General features: G+C 42.5%; 1 protein-coding gene across 3 annotated transcripts in view; it reads right to left on the reverse strand.

Annotated features, from left to right (window-relative positions):
* The window catches only part of Mettl8 (methyltransferase like 8), a 91,828-nt gene that overhangs the window by 19,424 nt on the left and 49,955 nt on the right, over positions 1-22,449 (reverse strand). For all 3 annotated transcript variants that reach the window (NM_001110512.2, NM_145524.3, XM_006499196.3), the window contains exon 3: positions 9,500-9,591. In NM_001110512.2, coding sequence (NP_001103982.1) covers positions 9,500-9,591 — 92 coding nt within the window. The remainder of the gene's footprint in view (positions 1-9,499; positions 9,592-22,449) is intronic.

Consider the following 22,449-nt stretch of genomic DNA (forward strand, 5'->3'; position numbering starts at 1 on the left):
CTCTTGCCTCAGATAAACCATGGTGGCACATACATATCTTTAAGATTAGCACTGTGAGGTGGAAGGAGGGTCACAAGTTCAAACAAAAACCAAATGAGTTAATGAGCCAGTTAATTAAATAAAATAACGTGTTCACTCTGTCTTTCATTCAAAAACCATTTCTTGATTCCAATTATGTGTAACAAGGTTAATCCTTAGGTTTAACCCATGGATTAAGAATTACTCTTACCCTAACAGACAGGCTCATGACATTTTAAAAGTGCTTTCAAAGTCTGCAAAAGCTTCCTAATGGGTCTGTACCAATTCTCACGGGTTAGTGCTGGAGAAGAGTAAGGCATAGGGCAGTACGAACGCTACACCATTCACTAGCAGGAAGGAGGAAGAGGAGGAAATGCATGTGTACACAAACATGCAGGCACATGTGAGCACAAGTATAGGTATAAAACAACACCAGGCATGGTGGCTCATGCCTGTAAGGCCAGCACTGGGGAGGGAGTCTAAGGCATACAACTGTGCCAGCCTGGGTACAAATTGGGACACTGCCTTAAGAAAACAAATAAATAACAACAAAAACAAACAAGCAAAAAATTAAAACCTGTGGTTTGAAGGAGAATTTGTTTAGTTTTGATCCATGTGAATTTAGTATCAATTCCCAAATTGCACTAAGCCATGCATAAAAATAAGGGACTCCCTTCATATTTCAAAGAGGCTCAACCTATGAACACGCAGCTGCTTGTGATCAGTCTCCTTGCTTTATAACTGCTCTGAAGCACTCAGTTCCCTTTATTTTCATCCTTACAGCCTTGTCCCACATGGACCTTCACCCATTTGTGGGCAGGTTTCCTGAGTCCACTGCAGCAGCTGAAATAAAGCGGATATTCTATTTGAATTTAAGTCTGAGAAGTGACTGTGGGTCCCTACAACTATAAGGAATTATGTGATATTAAGTCTAACCCATTTTCTCATCTGTACTACCTAAAGGAAGCCTATTTATGGTTAATCCAAAAGTGTATGTTTGCCTTGAAAATATTCTGTGTTCTCTTCTAACAATCGAAATGCACCTGTGCACTGTGCAAGACAACAAAACAACAGTCTAAAAATTAGACTCAGGAGAAATAGACAACTTCCAGATTTCCCAAGAGATTTCTTACCAGTTCTTGTCCTCCTTTGTCTAAAAACAAAAAACAAACAAAACAAAACAAAACAAAAATCTTTGTAACTCTCTCTATGCAGATAAAGATTTTGTTCCTAAGAAAAAGCAGCCCAAAGGCCTACCTTTAAAGCTTACAAGACCCACATTTAGTCAGATCTCTAGTACTTGGTTTTCTAGTACAAAGGTACTTGTGAAGTGAATTTGAGATGAATCACCATCAGATGGAATCTTGTACTACACCTTGGCTCATCTCAAGGTGTATTCCTTTAAGAATTAACTAGGGTGGAGTAGGAAATCCAGGAGAGTAATGTCACAAACGTGTGTGCAAGCATTACTGTGTATTATAGGAAAGAAGTGGTGATAACGCAGAGGCACAGCCTAGAGATGAGAAGCAAATTGTGGCCAGCACCTGAAACAGTGTAACAAGGAGAAAATGCTCTCGTGATAGCTAAGATACTGGTGGCAACTCTGACATTTGTTTTCTATTCACCCATGGTGGATACATGTTTGGAACAGTGTACTATAATGATCATTAGATAGCTCTATCCTTTGCAACACTGTTGGCAAAGATAAAGTATAGTAAAGGCTGGGAAGATGGCTCAGTGGGTAACAGCGCTTGCTCTGCGATCATGAGAACCTGAGTTCAGGTCCCACAGGAAAACCCCTGCATGGCTGTGCAGTTCTGCAACCTCAGCATTGATGGTGGCAGGCAGATCCCAAGAGTTTACTGGCTAGTAAAGCGGCATACCCATAAAACCACAACCAACCAAACAGAAAACAAGGTTCTGATTTATTGACAATAAAGCTGAGTGTGCTAGAGGAAGAATCCAACCTGCTGTAGCTTCTACATGCCCACATATAGGTGTATGCAATTGCACACTTACATACTTACATGCATGTAACATATACACATACTCACACCCTCACTGAATCATATATATATATATATATATATATATATATATATATATATATATATATATTCTATTCACCTTACCCAACTTCCTTTAATGAGAATAAGCATACCTGTAGAGCCTGTTTAACCCCCCCATATATATGTCTCTCTATATATGAATTTATGGAAAGCAAGCTTTACCAATTATGAATCTGTAATGATGTTACTGTAATTCAAATTACTACATTCAAATACGAAACACATTGGCCACCTAAATTCAATCCTAACTAGGCATAGTGGTGTACCCCTTTAATCCCCGGACTCAAGAGACAGAGGCAGGGACAGAGTCAGAGGCAAGCACACCACTGTGAGTTCCAGGCTAGCCAGAGCTACATAGTAAGATGTTGTTCCAAACAAAACAAAAATCAATCAAACAAACAAATAAACAAACACTCCAACAGTGACAAACAGTTTTAGGCTCTATGTCAAATGCTTTTCTTAGATTTTTTTTTCCATTTACTCCTAACAGTATAGTTACCTAGTATGCTGCTTATTAGCCTAGCTGAATTCTGCCTTGTCCTAATCTTGTTTATCTTTGGGAACAGGATGTTTCAAGGCCAGAAGTTCCTCATCAGGTGAGTTAGCCAAAGCCAATTGGCACCAAGATAGCTGACAGAGACCTCTGGAAGCCCGTTCTTCGTGATCCAATTTACCTACTGAGTGACACACCGGGCAGGCGGCCTGAGTTAGAAGCACCACACTATAAAGAAGTAGAAGTGCCTGAGAACTGTCACTCCCGAGAAACACAGATACACCTCCCACTGACCTATTCTCCCCATTAACTAGCAGCATAAAATAATGGGTTCCACTGTGACACGACACACACACGCGCACGCGCACACACACACACACACACACACACACACACACACACACACACACGGCACTTTGGCCACGGTCGCCCCATTCACTTCCTTATCCTCCTCCCTCCTTCTTGCTCCTCTTCACTTCCCCTTCACGTCACTATCCCAAATCTGATGTTTTCCCTGCCCACCATGGCATGAGACCCGAGAGCACAAAATTCCCGCTTGTCGGTGTTCTGGACATTGAATAAACTTGAGCTCTTCCCATGAACCCTCATTTTTATCCTCTGGGTTTGCCACACCAAATGAGGAGAGAAAATGAAAGAGGAAAGAATGGGAAAGGGAGGGGAGAAGACAACAATTTGGGGTTAACAATATCTTTCAGATAGACAACAAGAAATTCAATGTCAAAGGGCTTAAGATTTTTTTCCCCCCAGACATAGCCAGAAAGGGCAGGCAGCATCAGGACCTAGATTAAGTCGGTCAGACTCCAGAGCCCTCGGACCATGGCCATCACATAGCACCGTCACCTTAATACAAAGTTAACATGTGTTCCCTCAAAAATACCCCCAAAGATAATCTGTTTTTCTGATTCTTATTTTCCTCTCAATTACAAAGCACCAAGTTGAAACCAGTCTAAGTTTTAATAAGTATAGGAGTGTTGTAAAAATAATGCTGGCTGGAGTTAGCCTTCATAAAGAGAGATAAGTACAGAATCAATTAGACCAAGTTCTTTCTGTGAGATCCAATGCAAGCTATATGAGCCTACGGGATGAATCCATGGTTAGCAACAGAACCATAAAATGCTCTAAGAGTACAGGTTGGTTTGTTGGGTAGTCACTAGGCAGGATCAGCACCCGTGGCTGGAGTGTGTTCCCCCACCCAACAGTGTCTTCCACCAATGCTGGCAACCCTGTAGTTCTGAGGGTGTTTCCATGACCTTACAGAAGCGCACCTGACTTCATCATAATTACGGAGACAGGAAACACCTCCAGTGTAGGATTGAATTTCTGGAATTGAAAGCATGCCTGTAATGGCAGGGAACAACAGGTGCCACTCTCTGACCACGACAAAGACTTCAGGCTCACTTTGCCGCTAACTGCCACAGCTTCAGGCCAGGAACCACAGTCTATGCAGCGTAGGGAAAGCTGGGCTGCCTCGACTTTAACAGGCGTCTAAGTGACGGATTTTCCTTGGAGGAACACCTTTTTCTTATGTGATCCTAGGTTGCTAGCTGTCCAGAGTAAACTGGTCTATGCTAGTGACAATGAAAGGGATAGAGCAATTGGTTTCAGCCTAGTTTAGTGAGGGGAGATCTCAATTCTTCACTTATTATGTTCTAGACTGCTGAGCAGAACAGAGACATAGCACACTAGCCACGCTTACATGCTCACAAGCCCACAGATCATCAGAATTACCCTGAACACCATAACTGAAAACCCAAATCAAGCCATTTAGGTATCTGGAATATATGATGTGATAATATGAATTATGAAAATTTATTCTAAGTTGCTATGTAACAAAAAGTAATTTAAAGTTATTTTTGCACATCAATTACGCAAATACCTGAACTTTCAAAGTTGGAAATTTCCACATGTCACTGAAGGAAGTTCACTGTCTAATAAAAGAAAACTCTTAAAATTATAAAATTAAAAGTGTAATTCTAAGAGCACTGCATGAAACTTTTAGCAGCCAGAGTCATCTTAGAGGCAGCTATATTTATCAGCACAGGGTGTTTAACTATTCTGTTTTTCTTTCCCTTCATATAGAACATTCTCTTCAGTGGTAAGGTATTCACAACACAAGGATACATTCTTTCATCATCTGCCTAATGTAGCTAACCTACCCTAGGTAGGACTTCATTTACAAAGATATTTTAAAGTGCATACAGCAGCTGCTGTTGTAAGTTTTAAAAAACCTTTACATTTGCTGTACGACCAGCTGACATATAGCACACTGGAGATCTTTTTAAGGAGATTATAAAATATAATCATGTTTACTCAAGAAACACTGATTATATCTTTTTTATTTCTCTGGGTTAACCTGGTTTTAAAAGAAATATGAGCTATAATAAAATTGAAAAGTAATTAGGAAAAGAAAACATGGAATTAAAAGTCATTAGTCTGGGCAATCTAATTGAAGGAAATATTGCTAACTGGAGCCTGGGTGCTATACATTCTCATTATGCAAACGAGGCTGGGTCATTCAACAGCAAAAAGTGATTATCTGTCATGTAGGCGATCTTATTTTCAGATTGTGAGTGTGTTTTTCTAACTTCTGTTCTCACCAACAGCTCTGACAATAGGTGAAAAGTGGGAGAAGGAAGAGTGACATACAGGGAGCAGAAGAAATGTGACAGGGTTGGCTAGCTGGAAGAATAAGCAGTGTTCCTCCCAGGGGCTTAATAAAGGAGATAGGATCAATAGCAGTGTGCCTGCTCTGCAGACTTTGTGATGCCAGAGCGCTGGCTCTTTCAAACACTCAGGGACTCTCTTAGATAAGGAAAGCTGGTGTAGAGGTCAAAGCTTCTGTCGGGTTCTCACTAAGTCTGGAAGCAGAGCAGAACGATCTATTTACCTTGACCCATACTGACTCATCAGAGGGATAACGCAGCGAATGAGAAGCCTCACCCAAGACTTGAGTGGGGTCTGCGATCCTAGCAGAGACTGCTGTGTGGCTGTCCCTGAGACATGCTGCCATTCACTGATGTTCCTCAGACCACAGTTTCCTTCCTTGTTACCCACTGGGAGCTTAGCCCTCTCTGCACTCACCACCTTGCTTTAAATACAAGATATCCTCCGTATAACTCAAGTCTTTTCCTGCAGTGGTCCCCTGACACCGTGGCGCCCGGTGCACTGAGTGGCGGGATGCAGAGGTGACCCAGAACAAATCTCTATTTCTTTGAGTCATTCTGAAATGGAATCTTTAGTTCTTTATCTTCACAGTAGCCAGAAGAAACACTTAGAAAGGGCTGTCATAGCAATGGCAAAGCAGGCACCTCAGAGTGGTGCCAGCACCTCCTTGCTCCTGTCTTTCCTCTTCTATGGAGTGGCCCGTCACCACCTTTCTATTTTGGTCCCACTGTGGTTCTGTGGGAACCGTCCTTTTCCTTTACTGCGGTTTCTGAGGCTCTAAAATAACCTCCTCATTAGCTGCGCTCAAGTTCATTGTTAGCTCAAATAGGACAAAGTGGGCGGCCATGCACAGAGAACTTTAACATGATCAGCCCTGCTCTATTTAAGTTCGGAACACAAACATTCAAAAGGGAGTTTTAAAAATCCCTGCCTTTTCATATTATTAGGATAATGTGCAGATAATAGCATGAATGAGTTTTCATTTCCTGGAAGTAAATTAAAACAACTGACAATGTGGAACATCGTTCAGGCTGGAAGCTCTGCTGTATTCAGGAGGCCACTAGCAGAAGCTTGAGTAATGTGGAAAATATGTCCACGCAGCTGCTGGCAAAGAAGTGAAGTTATACTTCCTCAGAAGCAGTGACAGAGTTCCTGTGAGGGAATGTGGTGCTGGCCGATGGAAGGCAGCACTGGCCATGGGATGAGTCCTCAAGTCCAGCCTCAACACTCCCTGGCTGTATTCCACCCCAGGTCTGTCTGGCTAGAGCCCATAGAAATAGAGTCATTCCACTGGGGTCAGGGGCTCGTCTTTCCTGTCCACCCAAGGATACACTGATGCTGATGGTGAAGAACTACCACTAAGGAATAACAAGCAAGGCCAGAGGAATCGATAGGCCACCAATGACTCCAGAGAGCAGGATTGGTTGCACTGGCTCCTTTGCCAGCTAAAGGCTGAGGGCTGTCCCATTCTCTTAGCCTTCCCAGATACCTTTGCTTCAGATTTCAGCAGCTGCAAGCTAACATCATTTCAACTGTGCTTCTCCTGATGTTCACTCTGCGCCTTACAGGGAGGAGTACGAGCATTTTTCCCTGGGGAGTTTCTGCATATCTGGTCAATCTAGCACTAGAATTCTAGCTTTGGAAGAATCTTCCAATATACTGCCTGATAGGTATTTAGTCTTTTGATTTGTTTGTTTTATTTTTATTTGTTTTTGTTTTTCAAGACATGATTTCTCTGTGCAACTCTGGCTGTCCTGGAACTCATTCTGTAGACCAGGCTGGCCTCGAACTCAGAGATCCACCTGCCTCTGCCTCCCGAGTGCTGGGATTAAAGGATTGTGCCACCACTGCCCAGATATTTATGTGACATTTACAGTCTCCTTTGGACCAAATAGCTCAAAAGCAACCACAGAGAATATGTCAACAAGTGAACAAATCCGTGTCCTAATAAAACTTTATAAAACATGGTGCAGGCTAGGGAAATGGCTCAGTGGACAAGGTGCTGGCTGTGCAAGAATTCAACTCCTCTGAACTCACAGAAGAGGTATGACAGCTGGATGTCATCCCAGCACCAGAGAGGCAGAGAATGGAGAGCCCAGCGGCAAACTTGCTAGCTGGACTAGTCATAATAATCCCAGCGGTGAGGAGGCAGGGTAGGTGGGTCCTGAGACTCCCTGGCAGCCAGCCCAGCCTCCTTGATGGGGCCTAGGCCAGTGAAAAACCCTGCCTGACCCCCTCCCCACAAAAGGTGACTAGTAACTAAGGAATAGCACTCCAGGTTGACCCCTGCTCTCCACATGCATATGCACACATGTGCACTCGTGTACACATGAACATACCTACACACACACACACACCAAAAGGAGAGAGCACAGATGTCCTAAAGTAAAAGGTCATTTTAAGGAAAATAAGGTAGAAAATGGTATACAGTGAGGACAGCTGTTAGGCAAAGTGACTAGGAGTCACTCACTGTGAAGGACACTGACCACTTCTAAACATTTTCTTTTTCTGTGTGACATTTTTAAAATTGTGGTAAAAGCACATAAAATGGAGCATCTTAGTCATTCTTAAGTGCATGCTCCCACGGCGTTAGGTCTGTTCACGCTGTTGTGAAGCAGACCTCTGGACTCTCCATAATGCAAACTCTAACTCGAACCCCACTACATAACTCCAACTCTCCACTCAACCATCCCTTGGCAATCACCATCATGCAGCACATTTCATTATCATTTATGTACGGGAGCTACAGGCCCTGGAAAATGGCTGCTCATGCCTCGTCCTCGGAACATCGGATACTGGGCACTATTCCTCAGGTGTTAGCACTGAACTGTTCTTTTCTCTAAGGCTAAACTTACGTGTCTTTTCATCCATTCATTCAACAGGGCATCATTTACTAGTGCTGCTTGTCTTATAACACTTGTGGTTTGATTATGTTTCTCTCTTGCCTAACATAGAGATTGCTGATATGAACATGGAACTCATATTACCTCTTTGAGAGTGTGCTTTGAATCTTTTGGGATCTATCTTTAAAGTGAATTGATGTATTATAGGGAGTGCTACTTTTAAAAAATTTTAAAAGATTCATTTTATTTGTACACGAGCTTGCCTGAGTAGATGTAAGTGCTCCTCATGCCTGCCTGTTATCTATGGAGGTTAGACGAGGGTACTGCATTCCGGTACAGGAGTTACAGGCAGTCGGTAGCTGCCATGTGGGTGCTAGGAACCGAACCAGGGTCCTCTGCAAGAGTAGCCAGTACAGTGGTTGCTCTTAACTGCTGAGCCATCTCTCCAGGCCCTCCATATTTAATTTTTAGGGAGCCTGCACAATGGTTTCCATAGTGGCTGTACCATTCACACCAAATGTGCACAAGGGCTCCTGTTTCTCTGCATCCTTCTCAACACTTGTCAATTACTAGTAGTTTAATAATAGCCCAAGACGAACTTCAAGAGCTATTTATGAAGTTGTCAAGCTGGGTCCCTGAATTAAACTCTAAACACAAAGTCTCCCAAGAAAACTGCTTTTGATCCCCATTAAAACCTTAGCCTGGGCTGGGAAGGAGGCTCAGTGGGGAAAGAGCCTGCTGTGAAGGCAGGAAGACTTGAGCTAGGGTTCCTGGTGTGGCAATATGCTTCTGTGACCTCAGATCTGGGAGTGGGGGTGGGGCAGAGACAGAGCTCACTGTGCAGCCAGTCTAGCTGAAGCAGGAGCGCCAGGCTCTGTGACAGACCTTGTCCCCAAAAAACTCAGGCAGAGAGTGAAAGAGAAAGACACTTGAAATTGACCTCTGACTCCCAAGTGCCCTGACCCAAGTGCCCTGAACTGCTCATACATGCACACATACACACTAATGCACGAACTCACAAACACACACTCCCTTATCCTAAAAGGCCAACAATATTTTGATATGACTTTTTCTTTTTACTCAAAGTTTATGAATTTGTTAGAAGTTTCCAGCAAGTGAAATACACAATGACACACTGTGGCGTAGTTAGGAGGAAATTTTAAAGTTATATTTTCATATCTTGCTTAAAATGCCACCCATATGCATATCTCCCAGAAAAAGCAATATGACTACCAAAAGACCAATTACAGGGTGAATACATAATTTATTTCATTAATTTCGGTTCCACTACAAGGGAAGAACTGGGAATCCCACCAAAGGTAGCAAATGGGTTGACTGGCTGGGGTGGCAGCTCAGAACTTCCAAATGCTGGGACAGGATGCCAGCCTTACCTTGCTCTTCTGGAGCGACTCGTGTGGCTGAGTTTTCCTCTACCTTTTTTCTAGCTGCGTCTTCTTCTTCTTTAGACCACTGCATGTGATCCCTATTAAGGAAAAAAAAAAAGATGCAAAACATATTTGACAAGTGGGGAAGGCAGAGCCCATGTGGCCGGGGACTCCACCCCACACTCTAGATTAAGGCCGACATATGTGATACAAACTGATTCCATGTCAAAGGAACTCGTTTGTGTCGGGCCTGTGTTCTGTTCCTGGTGCTAAGTGCTGCCCTGCCACTCCTACAGGTTTTCTGTTTAGATCTGGCTGTGGGACCAGCCAGCCACCATTGGGAAATGGCTGCTTTAGCCATATCCTCAGGACATTCCAGTGCAGGGCTGTTTGAGTGCTGCTGTGGTGTATGCTCCTCTAAGGATAAACGTGCTGCCTTTCCGTTAACAGATGTCTGTTAACTGATGTTCTGTTAATGTCAGAGCAGGGCACTCCCTAATAGGACTTGATGCTCCTGTTATAACACACATTTGACACTCTGCCAGCAGTGTGTGCATGCACACACAGTTCTGTCCATGTGCGTGTGCATGGGTATGCTTCCTTATGTGGACATGTGGAGATCAGTATCAGCTATCTCCCTCAATCATTCTATACTTTATTTTTTTGAGGTAAGGCATCTCACTGGGCCTGGCATTCACCAGTTTAGCTAGAGTGACTGTCCAGCTAGCCACTCTCCGCACACTCCCAGCATTGAGGTTAGTCATGTACCACCACACTCTTTAAAATTGGGTTCTAGGACCCAAACTCAGGTCCTTAAAGTTTTAAGACATTTAGTTCCTCTCTAAGTTTTAAATTTTATTTTTCTTATAAGCTATCTCGATTTCTGAAATATTGGTAAACTTATATTTAAATGAAGGATACCTTTTGTTGTTGCTGTTTTATATGAGATAGATTTCATTTTGTTGGCCAGGCTGACCTCAAACTCATCATGATTGTGTTCCAGCCCACCAAATGTTGGGGTTATAGGTGTGTGTTGCCACGTAGCCAACCGACAGAGAACTTGATACAGGATGTAAAAGATTCACTTTTCTTAAATCTCTCGCTTTATGTATTTTTAGTTTCATAATTTATTCTCTTTGTGTGAGAACATAGTGTTTTGTGCTATAAAAATGTTTCTTGGGCTGGAGAGATGGCTTAGCGGTTAAGAGCACTGACTGCTCTGCCAGAGGTCCTGAGTTCAAATCCCAGCAACCACATGGTGGCTCATAACCATGTGTGATGGGATCCAATGCCCTCTTCTCATTTGTGTCTGAAGACAGCTACAGTGGACTCATGTAAATAAAAAATAAATAAATCTTTTTAAAAAAAAATTTCTTGTTGCATACCATGTATGATACCCTGGGTTCAAAGCCCAGAACCACAACAAAGGAGGAAGAGGAAGAGGGGTGGAGGAGCAGGGGGGAGGGGGAGGAGGGGAGAGGGAGGAAGGAGAGGAGAGCATCTTCTTGGAATGAATGCAACCTCTCTATTTCCTGAAATGAGGCATTTTCCTAAACAACCAAACATGCCATATTCAAATGCCCTATAGCTTACTGACTCAATGAGGGTCACCACTGCTGTGATAAAACACCGCGAGTGAGGCGCCCGGGGGAGGGAGAGGTTTATTTCAGCTTACACTTCCAGGTAACAGTCCACCACTGAGGGAATTACAGGATCTGACTCAGAGGCTATGGAATGGTGCTGCTTACTGGCTTGCTCCTCATGGCTTCTTCAGCCTGGCTTCATATAGAACCCAGGACCACCAGTCTAGGGATGGTACCACCCACAATGGGCTGGGCCCTTCCTCATCAATCGATAGTTAAGAAAATCCCTAAAGGCTTGCCTACAGCCGGGATCCTATGGAGGCATTTTCTTAACTGAGGTTCCTTCCCTCCTCTCAGATGACTTTAGCTTGTGTCAAGCTGACAACAACAACACTAGGCAGCAGAGATGCCTACAAGAAACAATGAGGCAGGGGTGGAGGCTGAGACAGGTAGATCCTGGAGCTCACTAGAGAGCCAGTACAGCCCAGTCAGTAAGTTCCTGTCTCATAAAAAATAAGGTGGACAGCAATTAAAGAAGACATCCAGTGTTGATCTCTGGCCTCCACATACATACACATGCACACATACACCGATAAATACATCTGCAGGCTCAAGAGAGTAGACACACACACACACACAGATTCTAATACTGTTATCATATGGTATTTATAATCATCTGAGCAGTGAGAAGGAATAAATAAAATTCTTGGTGGTTCACGGTGTCTGAGCAGTTGGCATGATCATAATCACTATAGGAGTCACTGTCATCACTGTCATTTATTATTTATTACATGTCAGGCATCATACAAAAGACATTTCATACATATTTATCTTATTTGATCTCTTCAAAGCTTCTGTGAAAGGGTTATAATCCTGCTTGTTTTATATGAGGAAACAGAAATATAACCAGGTGCAACCTGAATTCAAACCCAGATTCGGGTCACGTCCACGTCCACCCTCCCCGCTCTGCCAAGGCTTCCTGAGAGAAAGGACAGGACATGGTGCTGCAGTGGTATCAGTGGGTTAGCACTGATGGGTGGAGATGGTAGATCAGCCAGCTATTGTTATCTGGGAAAGCAGGAGGAACAGAAAGGTGGGTTTGGGTGTGGGTTGTAGGAAAGGCAGCAGGGCAACTATTCTTCCCATAAGAAGATGGCAGTGCAGGCAGAATGCACACAGGGATCAGGGAAAAGGTCCACTTTGCCTGGTTCTCTTTGGTGGTTGTGGATCAGGTGAAGCTGGGCGTTGAGTGACAGGGACTCCAGAGATGGCGAGAACCGAGCAAGACAATGAGTGGGAAGAGCTACAGGACAACAGTTAGATGGTCCGGGATGATGAATCCTTGTGCTGAGATGGTGGCAATGGAAAACGAGAAGGAAGAGGGCAGGAAGACACTGAAAACTGTCATTGTGACCTGGACATGAGCTGCACACTGGGAAAGCAAAAGGCGTGACTGTGGAGACGGACCCGTGAATGTCTAGGAAAGCGGGGGTGACATGGCAGGATAACCAGTCACCTTGGGTGGCGCGGTGAGAAGCGTGGTTCTATTCCAAGCACTGTTTATGCAATCAGATATGTGAGTATATTCCAGTGACCTACTTACCTAGCTATAAATACCCCTATGGAAAGGTGAGAAGTGAGAAACTGGTTCATTCTTTCCTCTTCCCCATCCCAACCAACTCAAAAAAAAAAAAAAAAAAAAAAAAGAGACAGCATCTTGCTGTGAAGCCCAGGCAGGCTCCAACCTGTAGCAATTCTCCAACCTCAGTCCCCTGAATGCTGGGATTACAGACACAAACCACTGTACACGAGTCTTTTAAAAAGTATGCTGAGGCTTCTCCATAAAAAGCAAATGAAAACATAAAAGGATTTCACGTGTGAAATTTAACTGCAAGTATTTTTTTAAAAAACCCAATCACAAACCAAACTATCACCAAGCATCTTTGTCATTTGTTTTAAAGAATGGGATTAGAACAGACTTTAGTTTTTATTTAGTCACTATGGAGGAGGGATCACATATAAATTGGCTGGCGACTGTACTTTACATTCTATTTATATGCACACATATAAAGACTTGCTGGGACAATTATAACACTAAAATCAACAAGTCAATCATTTAAAAAGAGCACCAACTGCTCTTCCTAAGGTCCCGAGTTCAAATCCCAGCAACCACATGGTGGCTCACAACTATCTGTAATGAGATCTGATGCCCTCTTCTGGTGTGTCTGAAGTCAGCTACAGTGTACTTACATATAATAAACAAACAAACAAACAAACAAACAAATATTAAAAAAATAAAAAGTATTGCTAAGGCTGAGAATGAGTTAATTATCTATAATTCTTACAATATATGCAGAAGAAAACGGAACATTTGTGGCGGGGGTGGTGGCACTGTCAGTTGCCCCCAGTACTCATGAGGACTAAAGCAGGAGACTTTCTCGAGCCCAGGAGCCAGTCTGGATAACACATGGTGAGACCCCATTTCTTTTTTTTTTTTTTTAATTAGGTATTTTCCTCGTTTACATTTCCAATGCTATCCCAAAAGTCCTCCATACCCACCCCCACAATCCCCTACCCACCCACTCCCCCTTTTTGGCCCTGGCGTTCCCCTGTACTGGGGCATATAAAGTTTGCAAGTCCAATGGGCCTCTCTTTGCAGTGATGGCCGACTAGGCCATCTTTTGATACATATGCAGCTAGAGACAAGAGCTCCGGGGTACTGGTTAGTTCATATTGTTGTTCCACCTATAGGGTTGCAGTTCCCTTTAGCTCCTTGGGTACTTTCTCTAGCTCCTCCATTGGGGGCCGTGTGACCCATCCAATAGCTGGAGACCCCATTTCTTAAAAAGTCAGGAGGGTCAATACTTCAGGGACAGCCTCAGCTACATAGGGGTCTGATGCTAAATCAAGAGAGCCTGTTGGGGCTGGTGAGATGGCTCAGTGGGTAAGAGCACCCGACTGCTCTTCTGAAGGTCCAGAGTTCAAATCCCAGCAACCACATGGTGGCTCACAACCATCCCTAACAAGATCTGACTCCCTCTTCTGGTGTGTCTGAAGACAGCTACAGTGTACTTACATATAATAATAAATAAATCTTTAAAAAAAAAAAAAAAGAAAAATGGCTTTAAAAAAAAAGAGAGAGCCTGTTTCAAAAAACAAAACCCTTGAGCGTGCCCAATGAAGTCCCACAGCAACCAGAGTGTGTGTGGTCATCTTTAAGACACTTGTGTCAGACAGTGAGTTTAACTTCCCATGCCTCAAGTGTTTAATAGACCTAGTTATTTATTATTTGATTTCTCTTAATGGCCTCACATTGTTCTTCATGATGTTTCATTTTCTTAACCCGAAGTGAGGGCAGTACCACACACTGCCCCCCACTGGACCGCTGCCCTCAGCAGCTCCACGTGTCCCTGCTGTCCTTACAGGGACTCTCTCCAGCCCCATTGCTTCAGAGCAGCTCTCGCCAGTGGAAGTTGGATTCCTCTGCAGGAAACCCCAACACTAGCAGTGAGGATATTCAAGCTTCTATAAGTGACAGATACAACCAGGGGATTCAGGCAAGTGACCAATCAGTAAGACAAAGGACCAGGCACTTAACAACCCATGGAAAAGTAGGTTCTACTGTTTGGTTCATAAATTGCATCCTTGGAATTTATTATAACAAAGTATCTCGAAAGAACAGTGAAGTTCTGTGCAGGAAAATATGAGGGAACACTAAATATAATACCAAGAACATGGAGGGAGCCCCAGTGATAGAGGTAAGTTCAAGGTCTCAAGGAAAGACTCTGCATTCCAATTAATGTGTTTCTAGAAATTTTGCATCTGATCAGAGGGGGTGCTGCTTGCAGAAGGGAGGAGCTAGGAGAGAGAGGTGGGTGGGGTTGCAGGGCGAAGCAGTGGGGATGGGGTGCAGGGTGGGGGTGGGATGGGATGTGGAGTTTGCTTGGTTCTTATCTAAGACAGTACTGACTGAGTCTTCTCCCATTGGCTGGGATCCAACCTCATACCTTTTTCAAACGGCCAGCTCTGAGAATGCTGCAGGACTTTTATGTTAGCTAAACTGGTAGAAGAGATTAAATATTGGATAAAACTTTTGCAAGGTGAGGGCTATAAACACTTTTGCATACAAAGTTTTAGGAGTTTACGTTGACAGAAAACACTCTGTTTAGTGATAGGAGAATCAACACCTACCAAAGGGATAGTATGCAGACAATTAAAATATTTAACAGATACAGATCTATCTGTCTGTCTGTTTGTTTGTTTATTTATTTACTTAGCTAGTCAAACTCACAGAATTCTGCCTTTTACATGCTGGGATTAGAGATAGTGGCGCCACTACACCTGGTCAAGCATGTTTGTATGTAAATAATGTTTTAAATTTTTTATCTCAAGTTGAAGAAGCTTTACAACATTAAAGAAAATTTAAGAGTTTCCTAACCCTGTGTTTTAACATTATTATTCTGCAATTCAGAATATGTATTCAATGTGTATAATAATTTGTACTAATTGTTCTATAATTTAGAATCTTTAATATGTATAATAACTTTAAACAGACATAATTACATATACATAATTTTAGAATCTGCCTTTTTGCCTGTTGTAGTAGCACACATATTTAATCCAAGCATTAGGGAGGCAGAGGCAGGCAGATCTCTGGGAGTTCAATGCCAGCCTGGTCTACATAGTAAGTTTCAGGCCAGCCAGGAACGAATAGTGAGACTATGTCTAAAAGTAAATAAATAAATCTGCTTTTAAATCTTATGTTATTTAATAAACTCATTTGTTTTACTTCAGAGACTTTGAATACCTTGCCTCAGCCTCCAGGTGAGTACTCGGTTTACAGGTGAGTACCACTGTGTCTGCATACAATTTAATGACAAATCTGACAAATGTATAAGGTGATTAGAATATTCTTTTAAAAATCTTATGGTTAAAGAAAGAAATAGTTGGGCTCGAGAGATGGCTCAGTGGTTAAGAGCATTGACTGCTCTTCCAGAGGTCCTGAGTTCAAATCCCAGCAACCACATGGTGGCTCACAACCATCTGTAATAGGATCCAATGCCCTCTTCTGGTGTGTCTTAAGATGACAACAGTGTACTCATATAAATAAATAAATCTTAAAAAAAAAAGAGTTAAGCAGTTTTAGTCTAAACCTATTTAAATAATTCTTAATTCCATAACAATTTTTTTCTATATGGCTATAAGACCTTCATTATAAATATAAATTAAATTAGCTGTACAGGACTTGATTTTGTCTATAACAGTACAACTCGTAGTGGGCTCAATCTCCTGCTATAAAAAATGATAAAGCTGAGCAAAATATATGAAGCAAATGCTTTTAGGTACTGCACTAGACAGTGTAAGACTCTGACCCCTAAGGGAAGGGAAATACAAAGGGTAAAGTCATCACAGCCACTAGGAATCCCATCTAAGAAATGTTCGACTGCGGCAGAGCCCAGGCACAGATGCAGGGTAGGGGCTGGGGCACCTGCACTGTGTGCAGGCTCTTCTAAGTTGGTGGGCTGTAACTGTGTGTTCAGCCACAGGGAGAGACTCCAGAGAAGTTGGCAGAAAGGCAGGACTCTGGGGATGAGGGTGGAGAAAGGAGGACTGGGCAGGGAAAGGCAGTAGTGCTCATGTGTAGAGACACTGCAGTTCCAGAGGCACGGTCTCAGCACCTCGGGTAGCTGGTTAGGGCCGTGTGCTAAAGTAGTAAGGACTGCACCTGACACTGGGGAGTGGTGAGACAGACTCACACTAACAACACTTCAAAGAAAGCCTTAGTGCACGGTTCTCAACCCGTGGGCCTCAATATCAGCTATTTGCGTATCTGTATCTTTTGTATATCAGATGTTTACATTATGATTCATAATAGCAAAATTGTAGCAATTACAGTAATTATAAAGTAGCGACAAAATAATCTTATGGTTGGGGTCACCACAACATGAGGAACTGTACTAAAGGGTGCGGCATTTAGAAGGTGGAGAACCACTGGTCTTAGGGCTTGGTGACACATGCATGTGATTTTATCACTTCAAATGCTGAGGCAGGAGAATCCCAAGTTTGAGGCCACCTGAGCTACTTAGCAAGAAAACAAAGCCAAAGCAACCTGAATCTGCCCCAGAGAGCATTTGGTGGGAACCTAGTGACAATTACCCATCTTTAAAGGAGATAACATAACCAGACTCCATGCAAGATACCACTCAGGATAGCCATCGCACAATAACACACGGTTAGACACATTCAATGAAGTAACAGAGAAAGCAGACAATAAATACAGACTTCGGGGACATCGTTATCATAATAGGAATTAGCATCCAATAACTTTTAAACAGCTCTAAAATGTAAAGATTTAAAGAATCTTCTAACACTGTCTCTTGAGAGGCCTTGACCAACTCCATGTGTACTCTCTTTACCCCTCTTAATGCCTGTGCTAAATTCTAATTAAAGCCTTTTAAAAAAATCCAACTTTGCTACATTTAAAACAAAAAACAAAAAACCAAGCAAAGAGCTGGGGATGCAGCTTAACTGGTAAACTGTGTACCTACTGTGAGGAAACTCTGTGTTTGCCCAGACTGCATACACCAGGCATGGCAGGTAGAGCACACCAGAGACCTCAGCACTCCGGAGGTGGATTCAGGAGGGTTGGAAGCTCAAGGGACTCTGGCTGCACAGGGCTTGCTCACTGCTCACCTAGTACAGTGAGTGAGTGCTAGACACACCTGGGTTTCTGAGGCCCAATTACAAAGAAACAGATCTAAAGGAAAAGACTGTCAGAATGAATGGGTGGCGAAATCTCCACAAAGAAATGGAAGCAATTCTTTGTAAAAGAGGAGTCTGCAATGAGCCAGCACATGATATCTGAAAGTGAACTCACTAATGGATGCTGCAGAGGAGTCCAAATGTCATTCAAACTGAGGGACTTTAAAGGACAGAAACAGGAATGCTAGGACAATACTGCTATGGTATGAGTGTAGTTTGTCCCCCAAGGGTTCATGTAGTGGTGGCTTGCTGTCCAGCTGGAGATGTTGGGAGTGGTGAGCTTTTAAAAGCTGAGGTCTGGAGGCCCTCAGGAAGGAATATGATAGTACCTATGGGACCAAGGAGCTCGGTGGTAATGCATAAAGCCTAGATTTGATCCCAGCAACACAAACGTACATTTTATATTTCTTTCCTTTCTCTCTCTGTTTCCCTCTCTCCCTCTCTCTGTCTCTCTTTATTTAAATTGAGACAAGGTCTCTCTGTATATTCATGGCTAGCCCAGAGCTCACTATGTAGATCAGGCTGCCTTGAACTTCAAGCGATCCATCTACCTATCTCCTGAATCTTGGGATTAAAGGTGTACAGCACCATGTCTGACCTAATAAATAAAATTTAAAATAAAATTGATGCTTGGAAATACCGTTTTAATATTCAATATAACAAAGCAGGTCTCATATACATAGCATTTCATCATACTGTGATATGATGACCTGAGGGGAAGTGCTGGTGTGTGCTCACACTGTAGTGTGATGACCTGAGGGGAAGCACTGGTGTGATTCACACTGTAATGGGATGACTTGAGGGGAAGTGCTAGTGTGTGCTCACACTGTAGTGTGATGACCTGAGTGGAAGCACTGATGTGACTCACACTGTGGTATGATAACCTGAGGAAAAGTGCTGCTGTGTGCTCACACTGTGGTGTGATGACCTGAGGGGAAGCAGCACTGGTGTGATTCACACTGCAATGTGATGACCTGAGAGGACGTGCTGGTGTGACTCACACTGTGGGTGTGATAACCTGAGGAAAAGTGCTGCTGTATGCTCACACTGTAATGTGATGACCTGAGGGAAAGTATTGGTGTGCTCTTAACAAATACAGCTGCTTTCCTGTGTGAGTGCCGAAGCAAACCTAACTTTTTTTATACAAGGCTATTTTTACTTAAAAGAACAACTATAGATAAAACTACAGTTATCTAAGTATTTGGCACATGTTTTCTCAAAGGAAAATGAAGTGAGCCTATCACTTCAAGGAAAACAATGGTAAATCAGTCAAAATTAGAATCTTAAAAAATTTGTGTTTACTACCATGAGCCTGATACTTAAAAGTTTTCTGATGAGACTGGTGATGATATTAATGAACGTGATTTCAAATATTGTACAATGAAGTGTGTCAACATTTGGGAGTTTTACATAAAGTGGAAAACCAGTCTCTCTCCAATTCACCCACACTAATATGAAAATGAGGAACGGGTAAAGACTCCATCCAAAGTCCAAAGTGAACCAACAGAGTCTAACACTGAGGAATATGAACGCTTATTCACATGGCTTACAATCCACACTGGAACTGATAGAATACCAAGAGGAGCTTTGAGCTGGGCCTGGTAGTACAGACCTGCAATCCTAGATAGACCAAATTCGAGGCCAGCCCGTGCAGTTTAGAGAAAGTCAGTTCCAAAATACAGAAATAAATACAGAGGGGTAGCTCAGTAGCAGAGTATTACCTGGCATGTTCAAGGTCATACCCCTATTACCAAAGTAAATTAAATTGCTCTAAAGAGGCTAGCAGGAATATCCTACTTTATAAGTACATATCTGTGTGAGGACAACTTCTTCATACAAGTCAACCTAAACAACATGTAACAAAATGTGAATGCAGAAGCAGATGTGAGACTCCAGCTTCCTCAGCTAAACCAGATGTTAAGAGACATGCAAACACTTAGAACAGCAACAATCTCTGCACTATATTTCTGAGAATTTATAGATATTTTCTTTACACATGTAATTTGAATTAGTAAGCTTCATTACTATTTTGAAATGAACATATATGTATAAATAAATATACACACATATAATATATGCATATATATCTAATGGGAAGGTTATTTTTTTGAGACAGTCTCCTTGTAGCCCTGGCTATCCTGAAACTCACTATGTAGATCAAGATGCCTTTAACTCACAGAGATCCACCTGCCTCTGCCTCTTAAGTTCAAGGTATGCATTCCTGGCATGAAGAAATACTTTTAATGTCCATTTTAATTTCTGCTATGAAAAATATAAAAAAACCATAATTCACATAAATAACAGACCTTTGTAATCCTTGTGACTTAAGAATATAAAGGGATCCTATGATGAAAGTGTTTGAAACTATTGGTCACATGGAGTCTACTACTCTATAAGCAAACTCATATGGGCATATGCACAGATATGTTTCATGTGCGTGTATGTATACACACATGCATACACACACACACAGAGTGTGTGTTTGCAAGGTGTCCTGCATAGCTGAATAATGCCAGTCCCAGAAGCCATGGGTGATCAAGTAAAAATTCCAGTGCTAGGATGATCTCTATGAGTTGGGCAGGAAGGCCTCAAGGACCCCCAAAACAATACAGGCCACCGCCCGTGGTCTTGACTTTTAAATAGACCTGGATATTAAACCTATGGCTGAAGTCACCACACGACTTTGTAGCAGGACAGAGAGACCAAGCTGAGACTGAACTGGAAGTTTCCTCCTTGCCTAGTAGCTGGCATAGAGCCAACAGAGGCTGTTACGTAGGCAACTGGGGGAGAAAAGATATTAATGGCCTAGTGGTATTGAGTATCATGAGAATTCCAAATGTGTTCTCTCTCTCTCTCTCTCTCTCTCTCTCTCTCTCTCTCTGAGGCACCTTCATAGGAGGGAATTCACACCTGGTACTGTGCAAGCAAACCTGGTCAAAAACACATGGATGGGAAGGTCACAGGGGACCTTCCCATCTCCTGGAACTATTGGATACCGGGGTATAAGAACTCATTGTCTTCAGCTCAGGAGGAAGGCTCTGCTGTAACTCAGTGGGTCACAAAACAACAACAGAAAGACTGGAGAGTAGGATGGGAGGGCTCAGTGAGAGTGGGTGTGGGAATAAGAGAGGACAGGGCTAAGTGTGATCAGTGGACTACATACATGTGTGAAGCTGGCCCAGGATTCAGGAATAAGGAAGCGTCATTCACAACAACACCAGGGCTGCTATCTTATGTGTCACTTTATTTTCCTTCCCTTTCTTTTGTGTGCAAATTAAGTGTATTCTAGAAGATGTCTTATTGTTTCTGGTTTAACTGTTTGCTTCTTGAGACAGGTCTCAGTATGTAACCTGCAATTTACTAGTAGACCAAGCTGTCACCAAAGTCATCAAGAATGTTGCCTTCGGAAGTGATACTATCTAAAGGGTGTTTTAGTGTCTTATTGTTTCAACTGCTATTTCTTTTACTACTGGGTATTTCTCCTAGTACTCACAGGTATTTCCTCCTGATTCAGTTTTCTATATCCACTGCCCATTTATCCATGTAGCAAAATATTTTGTTGCTTTTCTAACAATGCAACAAACATTCTGTATGTAAATCCCGATGTATGCGTCTCTCTGCTTTATATTAATCAAATAAGACTAGTACTTCTCAAAACAGTATTCAAATTAAGTAATTGAAATTATAATTATTCTGTTTCATCAAACTATGATGCTATTATTTTCTGTACCTGTAAGAGAAAAAAAAAAAAAAAACAACTTCCTTCAGTTACAACTGTAAGATGCCATCAACTGTACGAGGTGTCATGATTTCAGAGACATTAATTAGTGCAAGAGTGTGATTCCCAGAATGGATGAGCTGTGACGGTTACAGGCTTATCAGCTAATCAGTGAACTGTTTTCAATTAAATCTTCCTTTCCACTATTTATGCTAACTTATATTACTGACTCTGGGGTGCCCACTTCTCTTTGTAGCTATATTAAATAGCCCAGTTGGTTACTGGTTACTAAGTCAGCTTCTTACTTGGGACTAAGTGACTAACAGCTATAACATGGAAAACACTGAAGCCACCACTTCTAAATGCAATGCGATGGGGCTAGCTTAAGGAACCCGCAGTATTGATCTCGCTAAATAAATATTTTTTGGGCATCATATTACGCATTAGGTGCTAAGCTGTGAATCATTGATGAAGATGATGAGGTAAACCCCAAAATTGTTGAGGGGTTCTAATCTGCACTAAAAAAATATACAATGCACTACCAGGCAGATACAAAGGCGGCAATTCTTTCCTTGTAATTAAAGTTCAACCACTGCCGTGCACATAAAATGTAGCGTGTGCATGCTACCAGTGCAGAATTGGGGGGAAGGAGGAAGCAAAACTGAGAGTTTGAGGCCAGCATGGGCTACATAATGAGATTATCATGGCTCAAATAAAGACAAGAAAACCTGAAAAACAGAGCAAAACTCCTCCATCCCACTCCCTCCCCTCCTCATCAGGTCTCCACTCTCAACAGCACTCACTGATCTGCTATCTATCTCTAAAAGTTAACGTGTGCTTTCTGGAATAGTACAGAAGGTACCGTGCACTGCAGGAACAAAATCCAAACATAC

This window comes from Mus musculus, chromosome 2, assembly GCF_000001635.26.
Source record: "Mus musculus strain C57BL/6J chromosome 2, GRCm38.p6 C57BL/6J".
Lineage (NCBI taxonomy): Eukaryota > Metazoa > Chordata > Mammalia > Rodentia > Muridae > Mus > Mus musculus.